Source organism: Moschus berezovskii, chromosome 7 (genome assembly GCF_049115385.1).
Source record: "Moschus berezovskii isolate FMDL1 chromosome 7, NW_MosBer_1.0, whole genome shotgun sequence".
Lineage (NCBI taxonomy): Eukaryota > Metazoa > Chordata > Mammalia > Artiodactyla > Moschidae > Moschus > Moschus berezovskii.
The window spans coordinates 6,924,648-6,941,521 of record NC_142466.1 but is presented as its reverse complement, the minus strand read 5'-3'; the positions used below and the strand labels follow the sequence as shown (position 1 = coordinate 6,941,521).

At 49.7% G+C, this 16,874-nt stretch overlaps 1 protein-coding gene across 3 annotated transcripts in view; it reads left to right on the top strand.

Moving 5' to 3' along the window:
- MFAP3L (microfibril associated protein 3 like) overlaps positions 1-16,874 on the top strand; it is a 47,838-nt gene that overhangs the window by 12,404 nt on the left and 18,560 nt on the right. For all 3 annotated transcript variants that reach the window (XR_016037786.1, XM_055428013.2, XM_055428012.2), the window contains exon 2: positions 14,111-14,533. Coding sequence is in view for 2 of the 3 variants with exons in the window: in XM_055428013.2 (XP_055283988.1) it covers positions 14,242-14,533 (292 nt within the window). In the remaining variant the exon portion in view is untranslated. The remainder of the gene's footprint in view (positions 1-14,110; positions 14,534-16,874) is intronic.

Genomic DNA, 16,874 nt, shown 5'->3' with positions numbered 1-16,874 from the left:
AGAATTGAATCTGATGGAGTTGGAATTACAGGATCCCTTCTGTCTTTGTTAAGATCTGGTTCTTAGAGAGAGCCTGTTAAGGACACTCATGTGACTCCACTTTGTGAAGTTGGGGCTGGTAAGGAGAACAAAAGCTTTCCAACTGCTCCCTGCAGTTATGAGCATATTTTCTCAAATAGATGAGATTTTATTCTGATGAAGGAAGACTCCCCAGGTGATCCAGTGCCTCTGCGGTGACTTTCAATGGCACTAATCAGACACCAGGGAGACCAGGAGTGAGGGGTGGTTTCGACTCTGTGAAATACAAGTGCCATTTCCGCAATCATAGGTACGTCCCAGAGTCCCATAAACTCACTCACCTCGCAGACCTGCGTCCTTGGCCCTGCCCTGGCCTGGCCTCTTTGCCCGGGGGCTCGTGGGCAGTGCCCTGCCTCTCCCCCAAGGATATGTCGAAGGCTGAGCTCTAGGGAAACCATGGTTTATGTTTTAAACTTAGATTTGTGGTAAAGAATGGACACAGTTACCTAGAATTCCTAAGAAATGGGTGGAATTTGGAGGAAAGCAGGGTCTGCGTGGAAGCCTGGTAAGAGGGGTGTGTGTGTGTGTGTGTGTGTGTGTGTACTTGTGTATGACCCTTTGAAACCCACCAGGTTCCTCTGTCCGTGGGATTTCCCAGGCAAGAATACTGGTTGCCATTTTCTATTCCAGGGATCTTCCCGACCCAGGGATTGAACCCGCATTGAATCTCCTGCATTGCAGGCAGATTCTTTACCACCGAGCCATTTGGGAAACCAGTAAGGTAGTCTATCTAAAGGAAGAGCTCAAAAGCAGCTGGCAATCTGGTGTTCTGTCCCGCTTAATTTCCTGCAGGAGGACCTCTGTCTGCAGACTGACACCTCCCAGCTCCCTCCCTGCACAGCACAGCCACACCGCTGCTTGTTGTGGTCGCAGGATGGTGGATTTGGAGGAGAAATAACCAGCCATGCACCCCAGTCAGTGGAGAAACCCCCACTCCCCCACCCAGTCCACAGGGGGCGTCACCCTTGGCCAGTGGGAGGTCGTCCATGTACAGGCAGATTGGGTTGAGAAAGGGGCTTTCTCTGCCACGGCCTTAAGTGTTTACCCTGGGTGCCAGAATCTGAGAAAATCTAAATGCGCAATCGCTTCAGGCCTGAACATCATATTTTGGAAGCAGGTTAAGAATATTGGTCTCTGGTTTATGCAGCCTGTGGGGGGAGGAGGCTACCCTTCTATCGAGGCAGAGCAACGACCTCGTGGGCAGGGCTCGATCAGCACATCCATCACGCATCACTCCAGAACGTGTGCGCCTCTGCCTGCTGTTCCAGGCGGGAAGGCAGTTCTGGCCTGTGGAGACGTCTAGGCTCCCAGATGTGCCCCAGCTCCTTCCGGGTCTCACTTTGCACGGAGGAGCTTATTTACCAAATATATCATGAGTGTCTTGGAAATGGACTCATGGTGAAATTAAACAACGAAGGATGGAAGGCCAGCTGAAGCTATGCTGTAGATTGGCCAGTAAGAGAAAATTGATTGCTCTAGAATAAAAATTTGAATCTCCCTGTAGCAGCATGTGTGCGTGCTCAGTCGTGTCTGACTCTGTGACCCCGTGGACTATAGCCCGCCAGGCTCCTCTGTCCATGGGATTCTCCAGGCAAGAAGACTGGAGTGGGTAGCCTATCCCTTCTCCAGGAGATCTTCCCACCCAGGGATCAAACTAACGTTTGATCGAATCTCCCTATGTACACTCTCCAAAGAATAGGGAGCATTTTGAAAGGACATAATTTAGTTTCAGGTGTTTTTTTTTTTATAAGTGGAAGGAGAATCTGGAAAAACACCAAGTGATAGAGACCGGAAGAGAAAGTGAGAAACAGCTCAAGGTGCTGCTGTAGCAGCTTTGAGTCTGATGCGTGACCTGATCGTCGCGGGGCCAGAGGTGAGAGAAGAACGCCAATGCAGCATCCTCACCTTCTGCCTGCCTCCTGCCGTGCCTCGGGAACGGGTTTGGCAGCACAAAGGTACCCCCTCACCAGTGGTTGCATCCCATTTATATTCAGTCCCCAGGTTTGGGTTATTCCCAGGACTGTCAGATTTCTGAGGAAGTATCTCTCGGATCAAGTAAGGATTTTCATTAATTGGGCCCCAAACTGTTTTAGCCCGTTCATTTGAAATGAGAATTCAAAGATGTAAAATACAAGCCAAAACATCAATAAACTCTTCTGAAAGATACTCTTGTGATTAGAACAGCCCTCAGTCTCTGTCTCAGCTGCCAGAACAATGAAAAACTGCCTTTATGGAGCCAAGAGATTTTAATATGATATCAGATCTGATATGGGCGTGACTTTTTTCCTGGTTTGAAGCCACTAAACTGTGTGTCCCAGGCAGTCTCTTACCTTCTGTGGTCTCTCTGTCTTCAGTTCAGTTCAGTCACTCAGTCGTGTCTGACTCTCCGCGACCCCATGAATCGCAGCACGCCAGGCCTCCCTGTCCATCACCAACTCCCGGAGTATACCCAAACTCATGTCCATCGAGTCAGTGATGCCATCCAGCCATCTCATCCTCTGTCATCCCCTTCTCCTCCTGCCCTCAATCTTTCCTAGCAGGGTCTTTTCCAGTGAGTCAACTCTTCGCATGAGGTGGCCAAAGTATGGGAGTTTCAACTTCAGCATCAGTCCTTCCAGTGAACACCCAGGACTGATCTCCTTTAGAATGGACTGATTGGATCTCCTTGCAATCCGAGGGACTCTCAACAATTTTCTCCAACACCACAGTTCAAAAGCATCAATTCTTCGGCATTCAGCTTTCTTCGCAGTCCAACTCTCACATCCATACATGACCACTGGAAAAACCATAGCCTTGACTAGTTGGACCTTTGTTGGCAAAGTAATATCTCTGCTTTTTAATATACTATCTAGGTTGGTCATAACTTTCCTTTCAAGGAGTAAGCGTCATTTAATTTCATGGCTGCAGTCACCATCTGCAGTGATTTTGGAGCCCAAAAGTGTCTGACACTGTTTCCACTGTTTCCCCATCTATTTGCCATGAAGTGATGGGACCAGATGCCATGATCTCAGTTTTTTGAATGTTGAGCTTTAAGCCAACTTTTTCACTCTCCCCTTTCACTTTCATCAAGAGGATTTTGAGTTCCTCTTCACTTTCTGCCCTAAGGGTGGTGTCATCTGCATATCTGAGGTTATTGATATTTCTCCCGGCAATCTTGATTCCAGCTTGTGCTTCTTCCAGCCCAGCGTTCCTCATGATGTACTCTGTGTATAAGTTAAATAAGCAGGGTGATAGTATACAACCTTGACGTACTCCTTTTCCTATTTGGAACCCGTCTGTTGTTCCATGTCCAGTTCTAACTGTTGCTTCCTGACCTGCATACAGGTTTCTCAAGAGGCAGGTCAGGTGGTCTGGTATTCCCATCTGTTTCAGAATTTTCCACAGTTTCTTGTGATCCACACAGTCAAAGGCTTTGACATAGTCAATAAAGCAGAAGTAGATGTTTTTCTGGAACTCTCTTGCTTTTTCTATGATCCAGCGGATGTTGGCAATTTGATCTTTGGTTTCTCTGCCTTTTCTAAAACCAACTTGAACATTTGGAAGTTCACAGTTCACGTATTGCTGAAGCCTGGCTTGGAGAATTTTGAGCATTACTGTACTAGCGTGTGAGATGAGTGCAGTTGTGCGGTAGTTTGAGCATTCTTTGGCATTGCCTTTCTTTGGGATTGGAATGAAAACTGACCTTTTCCAGTCCTGTGGCCACTGCTGAGTTTTCCAAATTTGCTGGCATACTGAGTGCAGCACTTTCACAACATCGTCTTTCAGGATTTGAAAAAGCTCAACTGGAATTCCATCACCTCCACTAGCTTTGTTCGTAGTGATGCTTTCTAAGGCCCACTTGACTTCACATTCCAGGATGTCTGGGCTCTAGGTGAGTGATCACACCGTGGTGATTAACTTGTGTTAAAAAACCAAAACAAACAGAAAACCCCACCAAAAAAAAAACCTTTGAGAAGAGACACCCAGGGTTTTCCAGATCTAATATTCTTGTTCTATGAACAGATACATGAAATAGACCTGTTTTTATCTTGCCTGAAAATAGTCATTAGGTGAAGATCCTGTGAAGAAGGGAATGGCAACCCACTCCAGTATTCTTGCCTGGAGAATCCGATGGTCAGAGGAGCCTGGTGGGCAACAGTCCATGGGGTCACAAAGAGTCGGACACGACTGAGCGACTAACACTAGCAGAAAATCTTTAATACTGTTCCTTTTCTAAACATTATATTTATGAGTTTTATTTTGTATGATTCCTACTTTTTTCATCTTTTTAAAATATTTATTTTAAATTTTTTTGTTTCTTAATTGAAGGATAAATTGTTTTACAGAATTTTGTTGTTGTCTGTCAAACATCAACATGAATCAGCCATAGGTATACATGTGTCCCCTCCCTCTGGTGCCTCCCTCCCACCTCCCACCCTTTCCTACCCCTGTAGGTCCAGTTTGAGTTCCCTGAGTCATGCAGCAAATTTCCACTGACTCTGTTTACATATGGTAGTGCATGTGCTTCCATGCCACTCTCCATGGAAAAGGGGAAGAAGATGGCAGAGAAGTAAGATGATTCTTACTTTTAATCAGAAAAGGCACAGCATGTGGAAAAAAATGATCCAAGAAGGGTTTCTTTTTATGCTGGATCCATTAAAAAATTGAGTATTACTGAGATGACATCTTGGGGCCTGTCATTCGTTGTTAGGTTTGAAAAACAATGATTTAAAACATCCATTTTTGAAAAGTTAGGTGCCTTTTGTGTATCAGAAAAATGTCCAAGTGTCCAATGCTCTAGAGGCCTGAACATCGGTATAGTTCATAGAGTAAAATGAGACCTTTTGTTCTAGCTCCTTCTGAATTGTTCAGTGACCTTGCCAACCTCATCTGGGGGTCACTCCCCCGTTACCTGTACAGCTCATCCTTGATGTACAAATTTGTATAATGTTGGGGCTTCCCTGGTGGCTCAGAGGTAAAAAACAATCTCGCCTGTCAATGCAAGAGACACAGGTTCAGTCCCTGGGTGTGGAAGATCCCCTGGTGGAGGAAATGACAACGCACTCCGGTACTCTTGCCTGGAGCATCCATTGGACAGAGGAGCCTGACAGGCTACAGTGCACGGGGTCGCAAGAGTCGGACATGACTTAGTGACTCAGCCAGCCACCACCGTCACATACATTTGCCCACGTGTGCCAGGTCCTCTCCAATCACTGTTGTCTCTTGGCCCCTGGCCCCCTTGGCGAATTCCTTTGTCATTAGATCCCAGGGTCACTTCCTGTAGAAGGTTCTTCCTGGACCCTGCACCACTGCAGTCTCCTGTCCGGTACCGCGTGGCTCTTTGACCCCTGTCTGATGGGGCGGTTGTCCCACTGTCCTGTAACTGTCGGTTTACTCTCCGTGTCCTCCTTCTCGACTCTGGAGGACCGGGGTAAGGACCTGTCCTCCCCGTGTGCTCCACACCCCAGCAGTGTTCCTGGCACAGGGAATCTCCTCAGTTACTACGCAGTGGTGTGGACGGATGCTGGCTGCTTCCAAAGATGCTCTTCCTCCTTTCCTGTAACCTTCGCATCTCTGTCTGGGTTGGGAGTTAGCTTTTTGTGATGAGAGGCATCAGGATCCCTGCACAGGCAGATTCCAGAGCACATGTCAGCAAGAAAGAAGGACCGCGTGACCCTCCTTCTCTAACATGACTTTGGACTTCGAGACAGAACTCAGCTGACTGAGGACTTAAATGCCATGGCTGGGCTGCAGTCACCCATGCGGGAACGTGCTTGCTCCACAAAACTTTTCTTGTGGCTTTAGACACCTTGAGCTTGTGTTCAGGCATCTCCCTCGTAGCTCAGGTGGTCAAGAATCTGCCTGATCTGCCTGCAGTGCAGAAGACCCAGGTTCGATTCCTGGGTGGGGAAGATCCCCTGGAGAAGGAAATGACAACGCACTCCAGTATTCTTGCCTGGGAAATCACATGGACAGAGGAGCCTGCCCGGCTACAGCCCATGGGGTCACAAAGAGTCAGACATGACCGAGCGACTAAGCACAGCACAGACCACAGCCCACGTTCGGACGTCAGCTTCACCACCCAAAAACTCAAGTGGTCGGAGAAAGAATGGGCTGGTAGAACTTTGTCGTTTTTCTTTAAAATTGCAGAAGAAAATCATTTTTAAACTGTGTTTGTAAAAGAAGGTTTGTTCTTGTTTAGTCGCTCAGTTGTGTCCTACTGTTGTGACCCCATGGCCCGCCAAGCTCCTCTGTCCATGGGACTTCCCAGGCAAGGATACCGGAAACGGGTTGCCATTTCCCTCTCCAGGGGATCTTCCCAATCCAGGGATTGAACCTGAGTCTCCTGCATTGGCAGGTGGGTTCTTTACTGCTGAGCCACCAGGGAAGCCCAGGTTGAAAAGGTTAGTGTGGGTGTTTTTCACTGATTATAAGACACAGGAAGATAGCCAAACTAGGGTGGTGGCAGCTGGCTATCAGTTGTTTTGTGTTTTTTTATTTTGTGGGGTTTTTTAAATTCGGACTACTCTTTTTTTAAAAGTCTTTATTTTATTTGTTACAGTACTGCTTCTGTCTTACGGGGTTTTTTTGGGGGGGTGGGGGGTGGCTGTAAGGCATGTGGGATTCTTAGCTCCCCAGCCAGGGACTGAACCTGCCCCGCCTGCCCTGGAAGGCAGAGTCTTCACCACTGGACTGCCAGGGAGGTCCCAAGGCTGTCAGTTTTCAACGTTAACACCTACGACGTACTGAGTGTGTCAGGCCCTCTCCATTCCACAGGAAGTTGAGACTTCCCAGCGCACCTGAGGAGTAGGGACTGATCAAGAATGCGTCTTACCTAAAGGGTGGCCTCTGTGCTGCTTACATCACTTGGGCACAAGTGGAAGCCAGTGATAACTCTTTGTGGATGTTGTGACAGAACGCCGTTGTGTGAAGTATAAAATTATCCATCACAGTTGATGGGGAGATGCCAGCATGGACCCTGCCAAGAAAAGAACAATCATGCACAGTCACGCAGTTTAGAACACCCTGACACAAGAGCCCTTTCCCTTCCAACTCCAGCGCTTCGTGGTCAATAGTCATGTTTTATTATAGGTGAAGAGAGCAAATAAGACTCCACAAAGCATTTTATTAAAATGTTTTTAGATAAAATGCAGTCGTTTGGAAGTAGGGGAAGGGCCAAGCTGAAGAAAGGACCTTTGATGCTTGCTAACTGTTTTCTCTTTTGTTTCATTTATTTTTCAAGTCAAGTATTCTGTGAAAGTTTTCTGAGCACACCCATGAACCTCAACAATTCGCCCATTGTGGCCGTGGGTAAGCCTGGTTTGGGGATCTGTGGCCTTCCTTGTTGTATTCTGAAGGACTGTGTTTTAAGCTGGTGGGTTTCAGCCCTCGTGGTTTATTCTTCAGAGGCTGAAATGTCTTTCCGAGTGTGACGGTGATATTAACTGAACTCCTCGCGATGCCATGTGCAAAGTCTGACAAGCTGAGCAAAGTCCATTTGTGGAACATTTTCCCAGCATGCAAAGGGACGTGATATCTTTCTGTTCTTTTGGGGACTCCTGCCTCTTGAGCAGCTGCCTGGGACTTCCACCCCAGTGTGCCTGCAGGGCAGGTGTGGAAGGAAGAAGGCAGGACCTTGGGTGCTGGGGAGGGAGGAGAGTCTGCTGAGCTGCCCCACGTCCCTGAGAAGGCCAAGGTCTTGTGTGGGAGGGGTATCAGGGAGTCTGGAACAAGCTGTACCTGCCCTGGGACAATTAGGACTCGGGTCTGCACCATGGGACTCCTGGGTTGCAGGCAGAGCTGGAGTGGGGCTGCGTACTGGGAGGCCAACAGCAAACACCCACTCACAGTGTCGCCAGCCCACCCCCATGCTCCCGGCACCGGCAGAGCCACTGAACTAACTGCTGGCTCTCACCGCAGGCCACTGTAAGTAGACACGGCCTATAACTCTGCATTCCATGGCGTGCTGACCCCGCAAGTCCCTGGCAGTGTGCCTGGCACATAATAGATACTTTTGTAAAAATCTGAACTTGAAAGGGCATGGCATGAAATAGGGTGAGCTCTTAATTAAAAACTGTTAATTCATTCATGTGCGTTAAATGCTTTCTTTTCAAAAATAAACGTTCACAGAAACGTTTGGATTACAAACAGCCCATAAATGACACATTTCGTTCTCTAAGTGCCTCAGTGACTTTTCAGATGGGGAAGGAAGGGAGGGATGAGTCAGCTCCCTACTTGGCCTGCATGGTGGCCAGGGGGGTATGCCTCGGCCCCTTACCTGGTAAGGTCTCTGAGGGAACCAGATGCCAGTCCAGAACAGTTACTGTGTCTCTAGCCCAGAACACTGACGGACATGATCGGAAGATGATTGGACAGTAGTCTCCTCTTCTCTTTGTCCTGGCTGGCACAGTGTGTTGGAAAGTAGGAACCACGTGGCCAGCCTTTGTTTGAAAGTACCTCTGATTTATGCATCTTAAAGCCTAGTGCGATCTCCCATTTACCGTATTCTCCCTAATTGTGGGGGAGAAAAAAATGTCATAGTGTGTTTACTGCACATATGCATGAGAGCCTCTCTCCTACGATGTCTTCTTTCTGTTTCTCTCTGAAATCCTTGCTCAGCGTCTGCACAGGCCTCCCCCCATTCCAGGGAGTCAGAGTGACCCCAAGCTCTGTCCATGGTGCTCATGCTTCTCAGACCCATGGTTGATCATTTGCTAAGTCGTGTCCAGCTCTTTGTGACCCCATGCACTACAGCATGCCAGGCTCCAGTCCTTCACTGTCTGCCAGAGCTTGCTTAAGTTGATGTCCATTGAGTCGGTGATGCCATCCAGCCATCTCATCCTCTGCCGTCCCCTTCTCCTTTGTCCTCAGTCTTTCCCAGCATCAGGGTCTTTTCCAGTGAGTCAGCTCTTCACATCAAGTGACCAAAGTATTGGAGCTTCAGCTTCAGCATCAGTCCTTCCAATAAATATTCAGGGTTAATTTCTTTTAGGATTGGCTGGTTTAATTTTCTTGCAGTTCAAGGGACTCCGAAGGGTCTTCCCCTGCACTGCAATTTGAAAGCATCGATTCTTCAGTGCTCAGCCTTCTTTATGGCCCAGCTCTCACACCTGTACACGACTATTGAAAAACCCATAGCTTTGACTACGTTTAAGAGTTTGAGTGAACTCCGGGAGTTGGTGATGGACAGGGAGGCCTGGCATGCTGTGATTCATGGGGTCGCGGAGAGTCGGACACGACTGAGTGACTGAACTGAACTGAAAGTCTGCATTTACTGCATTCTCCCTAATTGCAAAAAAAAAAAAAAAAGTCACAGTGTATTTACAGTACGTATTCGTGAGAACCTGTCTCCTACGATGACTTCTCGTTCTCCCTGAGGTCCCTGGTCGGCATCTGCCCTCGCCTCCCTCTAGGGAGTCGCAGTGACCCCAGCTGTTGTCCACAGTGCTCGTGCTTCTCAGATCTGAGCCCCTTCAAAGGAACCATGGCTGGAAATCATTTGTCATGACAAATGATTTCCAGTGGTGGGATGGCAGTCACAATGTATTCAACGGAACTGAAAACAAGGTGTGATATGACTCAGAGTAAACTCAAGAAGCATTAATTTCAGTGAAGGATTCTTTGTACATTGTATTCAGTTCAGTTCAGTTCAGTCGCTCAGTCGTGTCGGACTCTCCGAGACCCCATGAATCACAGCACGCCAGGCCTCCCTGTCCATCACCAACTCCCGGAGTACACTCAAACTCATGTCCACAGAGTCGGTGATGCCATCCAGCCATCTCATTCTCCGTCGTCCCCTTCTCCTCCCGCCCCCAACCTTTCCCAGCATCAGAGTCTTTTCCAGTGAGTCAACTCGTCTCATGAGGTGGCCAAAGTATTGCAGTTTCAGCTTTAGCATCAGTCCCTCCAATGAACATCCAGGATTGATCTCCTTTAAAATGGACTGGTTGGATCTCCTTGCAGTATAAGGGACTCTCAAGAGTCTTCTCCAACACCACAGTTCAAAAGCATCGATTCTTCGGCGATCAGCTTTCTTCACAGTCCAACTCTCACATCCATACATGACCACGGGAAAAACCATTGCCTTGACTAGACGGACCTTGGTCGGCAAAGTAATGTCTCTGCTTTTTAATATACTATCAAAGTTGGTCATAACTTTCCTTCCAAGGAGCAAGCGTCTTTTAATTTCATGGCTGCAATCAGCATCTGCAGTGATTTTGGAGCCCAAAAAAACAAAGTCTGACACTGTTTCCACTGTTTTTCCATCTATTTCCCATGAAGTGATGGGACCAGATGCCATGATCTTTGTTTTCTGAATGTTGAGCTTCAAGCCAACCTTTTCACTCTCCTCTTTCACTTTCATCAAGAGGCTTTTGAGTTCCTCTTCACTTTCTGCCATAAGGGTAGTGTCATCTGCATATCTGAGGTTATTGATATTTCTCCCAGCAATCTTGATTCCAGCTTGTGCTTCTTCCAGCCCAGCGTTCCTCATGATGTACTCTGCATACATTGTATTAGTAATTTTTATTTACCAAGCCAAGCAGTGCATGTTTGATATACATTTGATCCTTGGAACAGTCTTTACTGGTAAGTCTGTTACCAGCAGTAACAGACAACCTGGCTGTCAGGGGGGTTAGATCCGGGATCCTTACCTAGTTGCTCTCAAACCTGAGCCCATGTCTTAACTGTTGTGTAAGGAGCAGGTCAGCTTGATAACTTCCTGCTGAAAGAAAACCACAAGATGAGCCATGCAGAGAAAACCAGAGTCCCAGGGGGTAATGTGTCGTGATCCTGGGCCCCCTAGTTGCTGCTGGCGAGTCACGTGTGGGCTGTCCAGGACCGGAATTGCACTCCCACAGGGGAGTGTGTGTGTCTTTTCTGCTGAAGAAATCTGTGACCTGAAGCTGCCTTATCATCCCCGGTACCTCTTTAGTGTTTTTATCCACACAGTTGGAATGATAATTTCTGCTTTTGAAGACAGATTCATTCATTCAGTGATTCATTGGGCATCTAAAGTGTCAGGGAACATGTCAGACTCCGCAGAGACAAAGATGAGGTTGACAGTATGGTCCAGATGGTATTGGCCTCGGGAAAGACATCAGCACTAGTAGAACAGGAAGAGTTTGGAGACACGCTCATTGTGTTTGACAAGGGAGCAAGGCCAGCCACTGAAAAAGGAGGGTATTTTCTATAGATGGTGCAAGCACAGCTGGATGCCCCCGTGGGGAGGAAATGAACCTTGGTCCTTCCTCACACCGTATACAAAGTAACCAGAGTGGGTCCACGGAGAAGCTAAAACTGGAAAGGGCGCTAGAGTGCCTCTGGTCATGATGGAAGCATTCCACATCTTGTGATTGTGGTGGTTACATGGGTGTGTAAATCTGCCCAAACCTATTGAAATACATACCCAAAACGGGTACTTTTTTTAATTTGTAAATTACAGCACAGTAAAGTTGATTTTTGGCTTCCCCAGTGGCTCAGCAGTAAAGAATCTGCCTGCCAGTGCAGTATACGCAAGAGATGAGTTTGATCCCTGAGTTGGAAAGACCCCTGGAGGAGAAAATAGCAACCCTCTCCAGTATCCTTGCCTAGAGAATCCCATGGACAGAGGAGCCTGGCAGGCTATGGTCCAGGGGTCGCAAAGAGTCAGACGTGACTGAGGACGAGCAAAGTTGATTTTAAAAGAAAAACCTTATCCTCTTTCTCCCCTGCTTAACATTTTTCGATGAATGTCTAATAAAATCCAGGTTCCTTACTCTGTCCTCTAGAGCCCTAGGAGATCTGGACCCGTCCATGTCTTTGACACATCTGGCAGTGCCCTGTTTCCTTTAGTTGTTGGCTTTTCCTGGAATGCCCTTTTCTGGGGCCTGGGTGATGCCCAGAGAGCTCCGAGGCCACCCCCTCAGGGAAGTTCTCCAGGATTGCCTCATTTGGCATCATGTGCATCATGGTGTGTTTTTCGAAGCATATGTGGTTATCCGAAGTTCTTATACACATGGTATTTACTCTGCTTTTTCTCCATGAGGATGTAATCTCCACAGGAAAGATCTATATTATCTGTTCGTCTGTCTCTGCAACCTAGAATAATGTCTGCCCATAGTAGATGTTTCCTGGTGGCTCAGAAGGTAAAGAATCTGCCTGCAGTGCAGGAGACATGAGTTCAACCCCATGAAGAAGGAAATGGCAACCCACTCCAGTATTGTTGCCTGGGAAATCCCATGGACAGAGGAGCCTGGGGGCCTGCAGTCCATAAGAGTCGCAAAGAGTCGGAGACAACTGAGCAACCAGCACTTTCACTTTCATAGTAGATGTTCAGTAATTCTTTTTGAATAAAGCAATAAGGAATCCAGATTGTGTAGCACAGCACTGCAAAGACGCAGATTCTTGCTACAGAAAGAAGGGGCGCCATGTGGCTCGTTTTAGAGTGGCCAGAGGGGTCGGCCTGGAACCTGGGCCAAGACTGAAGGCCGGCGGTCAGCCCAGAAGGCTCCCTCCCCGCTCCTAGGAGGGGGACACGGAGGCCCCCAGGGAGGGCCCTCAGAGGACACAGAAACGGGGGACCCACCCAAGCAGTATTCAGCAGGTGGAGTTCACAGTGTGGTGTTAGGGACATTCAGATGGTGGAGTTGAGGACTGTCCCCGCGCCTTCCCACATAGACGGTGCCACAGCCTGGTTGGCAGATTGACCTGTTGGTCTGAGGGCACTGACACGAGTCCCTGCAGGGCATCCTGGTGAGTAAGTATGTGGGCTGTGGGTGGTACCATCCGCAGGGAGGGGGTCAGGGCCAGGAATCTGGTCCAGAGGGTGCTCGGGTGGGAGGCGTCAGGACCAGCCAGGCTGCAGGGGATGGAGAGAGGCTGGGGAAGAGCAGGGAGCACCGTCCGGGGTGGTGGGGGGAGCAGAGAGACCCCGCAGGAGGAGAGGATGGGGAGAGCAGCCATCGCGGTGACAGTTGCCATGGGTCTGGTAAGGAAGAGACTGCGACGTGAGCAGGATCCGCTGCAATAAAGAGCAGGTGGACACCGAGTGTCCCCATTAGAGGAGCTGATGGCAGCCGACCCAACGGCTGGCGGCTGAGAGGCAGGAGGCCTCCCCAGGGGGCGGGAGGCAGACAGGGAACTCAGCCCCGCAGCCTGTGGGGGGCAGGCCGTACCACCGCTGGGCCACAGTGTTGGTGCTGCAGCTGGAGGGACCACGGAGGGAAGAGGACAGTGGACCCGCAGGCTGGGATGCTCCCGGGGCCAGCCGGCGACGCGCCGCGGTTTCTGCGCACACACCGTGGGTGCAGTGCGTGTCCAGGTCTGCGCCGGCCTCCGCGCGGGGAGCCAGGACGGCCCCGGGCGGGTTGCATCCTCAGAATGACCTGGAACTTCAGAACTTAGAATGCGGAGAGAAGAAAGGCCCCGGGGTGTGGCCATGTGCTTAGTGGGTGAGATGGAGGGGAGGGCAGCAGGCGGGGGGTAGATCTTGGGTGAGCAAGTGCAGCCACCCACCACGTCACACCCTCCATCCCAGAAGCCAGGTGAAGATGCAGAGCGCGGAGTTCAGTGAGTGCTGCGGGCGGGCGGGCGGGCGGGCAGGGCTGCCAGAGAGGGGAAGGGCGTCCCCTGTAGGGAAGGGGCACGCCAGCCGATGCTGGGGGCGCCCTTCCACTGTGGCAGAGCCCGGGGTGCGCTGAAGGAGGCAGAGGGCCTGTCTGGCGGCAGAGAAATTCCGAGCACCCAGGGCGCCCCCGGGGTCCCCAAGGGGACAGGTGAGGGTTGAGAGGAGGCCCTGTGGTGCTGACTGAGGGAAGCCGGGTGAGCCTTTGAGCCCTGCAGGGTCGGTCGTGTGATATAAAGTTACGCTGTTCCTGCTAGGAGTCTTTTGTTTCAGTAGCAGAAGTAACAAACTCTCATGATTTCCATGAAGGTTTGGAACAACTTCATAATTGGTGTGGTATTTAAAAATTAGCCAGATATGTATTTTAGCTGGGTTTCTAACATATTATACATAATCATTTTAAAGTATGAATGCTAGTATTTATGCATTTCTTTTTTTTTTTCTAAACAGGTTTTTAATCAGGAGCCAACTCCATGGAGCCCAGGCCAGGTTTGGCTGCTGACCTGCTGTGAACAGAGTGTCACCCACTAGAGGACCCCCCAGCCTGCTGGCTCTGCCGCCTTACAGAACAAGCGAAGAAGATGGACGGAATGCAGAGCCGTCTGCCCGTGTGCTTCCTGCCTCCTGTGCCCTTGTTAATCCTAGTGGCCACTCTGGCGACCGCCAGCAGTGTGACCAGCAGCACTTTAAACGGCACCGACGTGGCGGTGGGCTCGGCGCCCGTGGTCGTTGCCAGAACCGACCATATCATCGTCAAGGAAGGGAACAGTGCCTTGATCAACTGCAGTGTCTGTGGCCTTCCTGAACCCCAGTTCAAGTGGTACAATTCGGCGGGCAAGCTGCTGAGCGAGAATGAAGAGGATCGAGGGGGAGGTAGGCCATCCCGCTACTCCAGGGTCAGAAAGACAAGGAGGGGTTGGGCGGGTGCCCCAGACATCTCTGCTTCTTACTCACATCGTTTCAGGATCTTCTTGAGTCTTGTTTTTCTCCGGCAAGAGAGAGAAATAGATATCGTTAAGGATTCACAGCAGTAATGAATTCACTTTTTTCACTCTTGACTCAGAAAACAAAAGGCAAGCATTAGTGTCTTTTAAAAAGCCTCTTAAAATTTTACAGTATACTGCATACTAATTGCTGTAGGGGTGGATGTAAAGTGGGTTTTCCTTACGTGTCTCCTTCATAAGGGAGTTTTCCTTTGTTTCATGGAATATAGTGGTTGTCTGTCATTAAATGGGTTTAAAGGCCATGCTTTTTTAGAGTTTTATTTGTTTATTTGGGTTATGCTGGGTCTTCGTTGCTGTGCAGCCTTGCTCTGGTTGCACAAGCAGGGGCTTCTCTAGTTGCAGTGCACAGGCTCCTCACTGTGGGGGCCTCTCTTGCTCTGGAGCGCGGGCTCTCAGGCCCACGGGCTTCTGTAGTTGAGGCATGTGGACTCTAAAGTCAGGCTCGGTGGTGGAGGTGCACTGGCTTGGTTGCTCCGATGCATGTGGATTTTCCTGGACGGGCAATCGAACCCATACCCTCTGCATCAGCAGGTAGATTCTTAACCACCAGACCAACAGGGAAGTCCCTCGAGGTCACGCTTTTTAGAAGCAGGCTCTGTGCAGCTTCACGCCAGCAGCCAGAGATCACCTGTGTTTCCTGGAGACCTGGCTGAAGTTTCTAGACTGTTGACAAGGAGGCAGGGGGAGGCTGCAAGAGGGAGAAGCAGTGATCGGACCACAGAACTTGCCCACTAGAAGGAACCATGGAGACCACACAGTTGAAGCCCCTCTCTTATGTGACTTTTCCCTGGTCCTATGGTCATTAGCTGTGACCAGAACCTTCCATGCTGATAGTACTCTGGTCACAGAACTGATCTATGCTGACAGTGGGCAGACGGAACAGCCCAGCCCCTTCCTCTCACTGCACGTCAGGAGGAAGTGACGCCACACCTGTGAGGGGACGGTAACCGCGGCAATGTGCACATATTCAGGTCCCTGAACCCCAAGGGTTTTTCTGCAGGGCTAGGGATTCGAAGGACACTGAAGTGACCGGGGACTCCAGACTGAGTCTGCTGCCCCCTTGGGCCTGGAGCAGAGGCGGTCCCGGGTATAGAGGGCCATGGCGGGGACTCTGGGCCTGTGTCCTGGCGAGAGGAGAGTACGGGCACAGTGTGGGCCTGGACTTCAGCAGCGATGTCTCGAGGTCTGTCTCGGAGTCGTACTGACCACTCCAAGGAGATCTCGATGGTGTCCAGTCGGTCTCGGCAAGCGGACCTGTGCTTCGTGTCTGCCTCTGTGCTTTGGGTGGTTGGATGCCCTGGAGTCACCTGGGGTCACTTCTCTTCCATCCGTGGGCACTGAGGGTGGAAGGAGCAGACACCGGTGGCCTGGAGACGGAGGCTAGGTTCAGGGCTCGTCTGCCAGAACCCTCCAGTCCTGTTTGTAGCTGCATTCGTGCTGACAAATCCTTTGGCTATTCTAAAGCCTCATGAGGGAAGACACACTAGATTTTTTAGAAGAACTTGTGATATTGGTACTTAATGTTGCAGCTCAGCTCTAGTGATTGCCGCACATAATAACAGTCATTTCAGGACACAAGTAACACAGGGTAATATTCAGAATCGCTGAGCAAGACAGAGGGAATGGAACGTTTATCCTCAGCATAAAATATGAGCATCAGTGTGCCATTCGAGGAGCCAGGGTTTTGACGTGTTCATTTATGACAGGAAGATGTCCACCTTCTAACCAGGATGTAGATCTCAGTTTCTGGGCTGATCAACTAGGAGTTTAAATGGAGTGGTGTTTCATTAATAACAAAGAAGTGGTTGCTACAGCATGGAAACAGCGCTAACATCCTAGAGCGTTAGTTACATGTGAACACTGCAGTGCTGCCTGGTGCTGTGCTCAGTTGCTTCAGCCGTGTCCGACTCTTTGTGACCCCAAGGACCCTGTAGCCCACCAGGCTCCTCTCTCCATGGGATTCTCCAGGCAAGATTACTGGAGTAGGTTGCCATTCCCTTCTCCAGGGGATCTTCCCAACCCAGAGATTGAACCCTCATCTCTTGCTTCTCCTGAAGGCAGGTTTTTTACCACTGAGCCACAGACCACTGCTGAAATCAAACAAGATGAGCGTAACTCCCATTAACAACCACCCCTTTTGACTCAGGCCCTGTACCATGTTGCCCAGTTTGTTTCTGGTCCTTACAGTGGACATGAGGGTTTCATGGCCT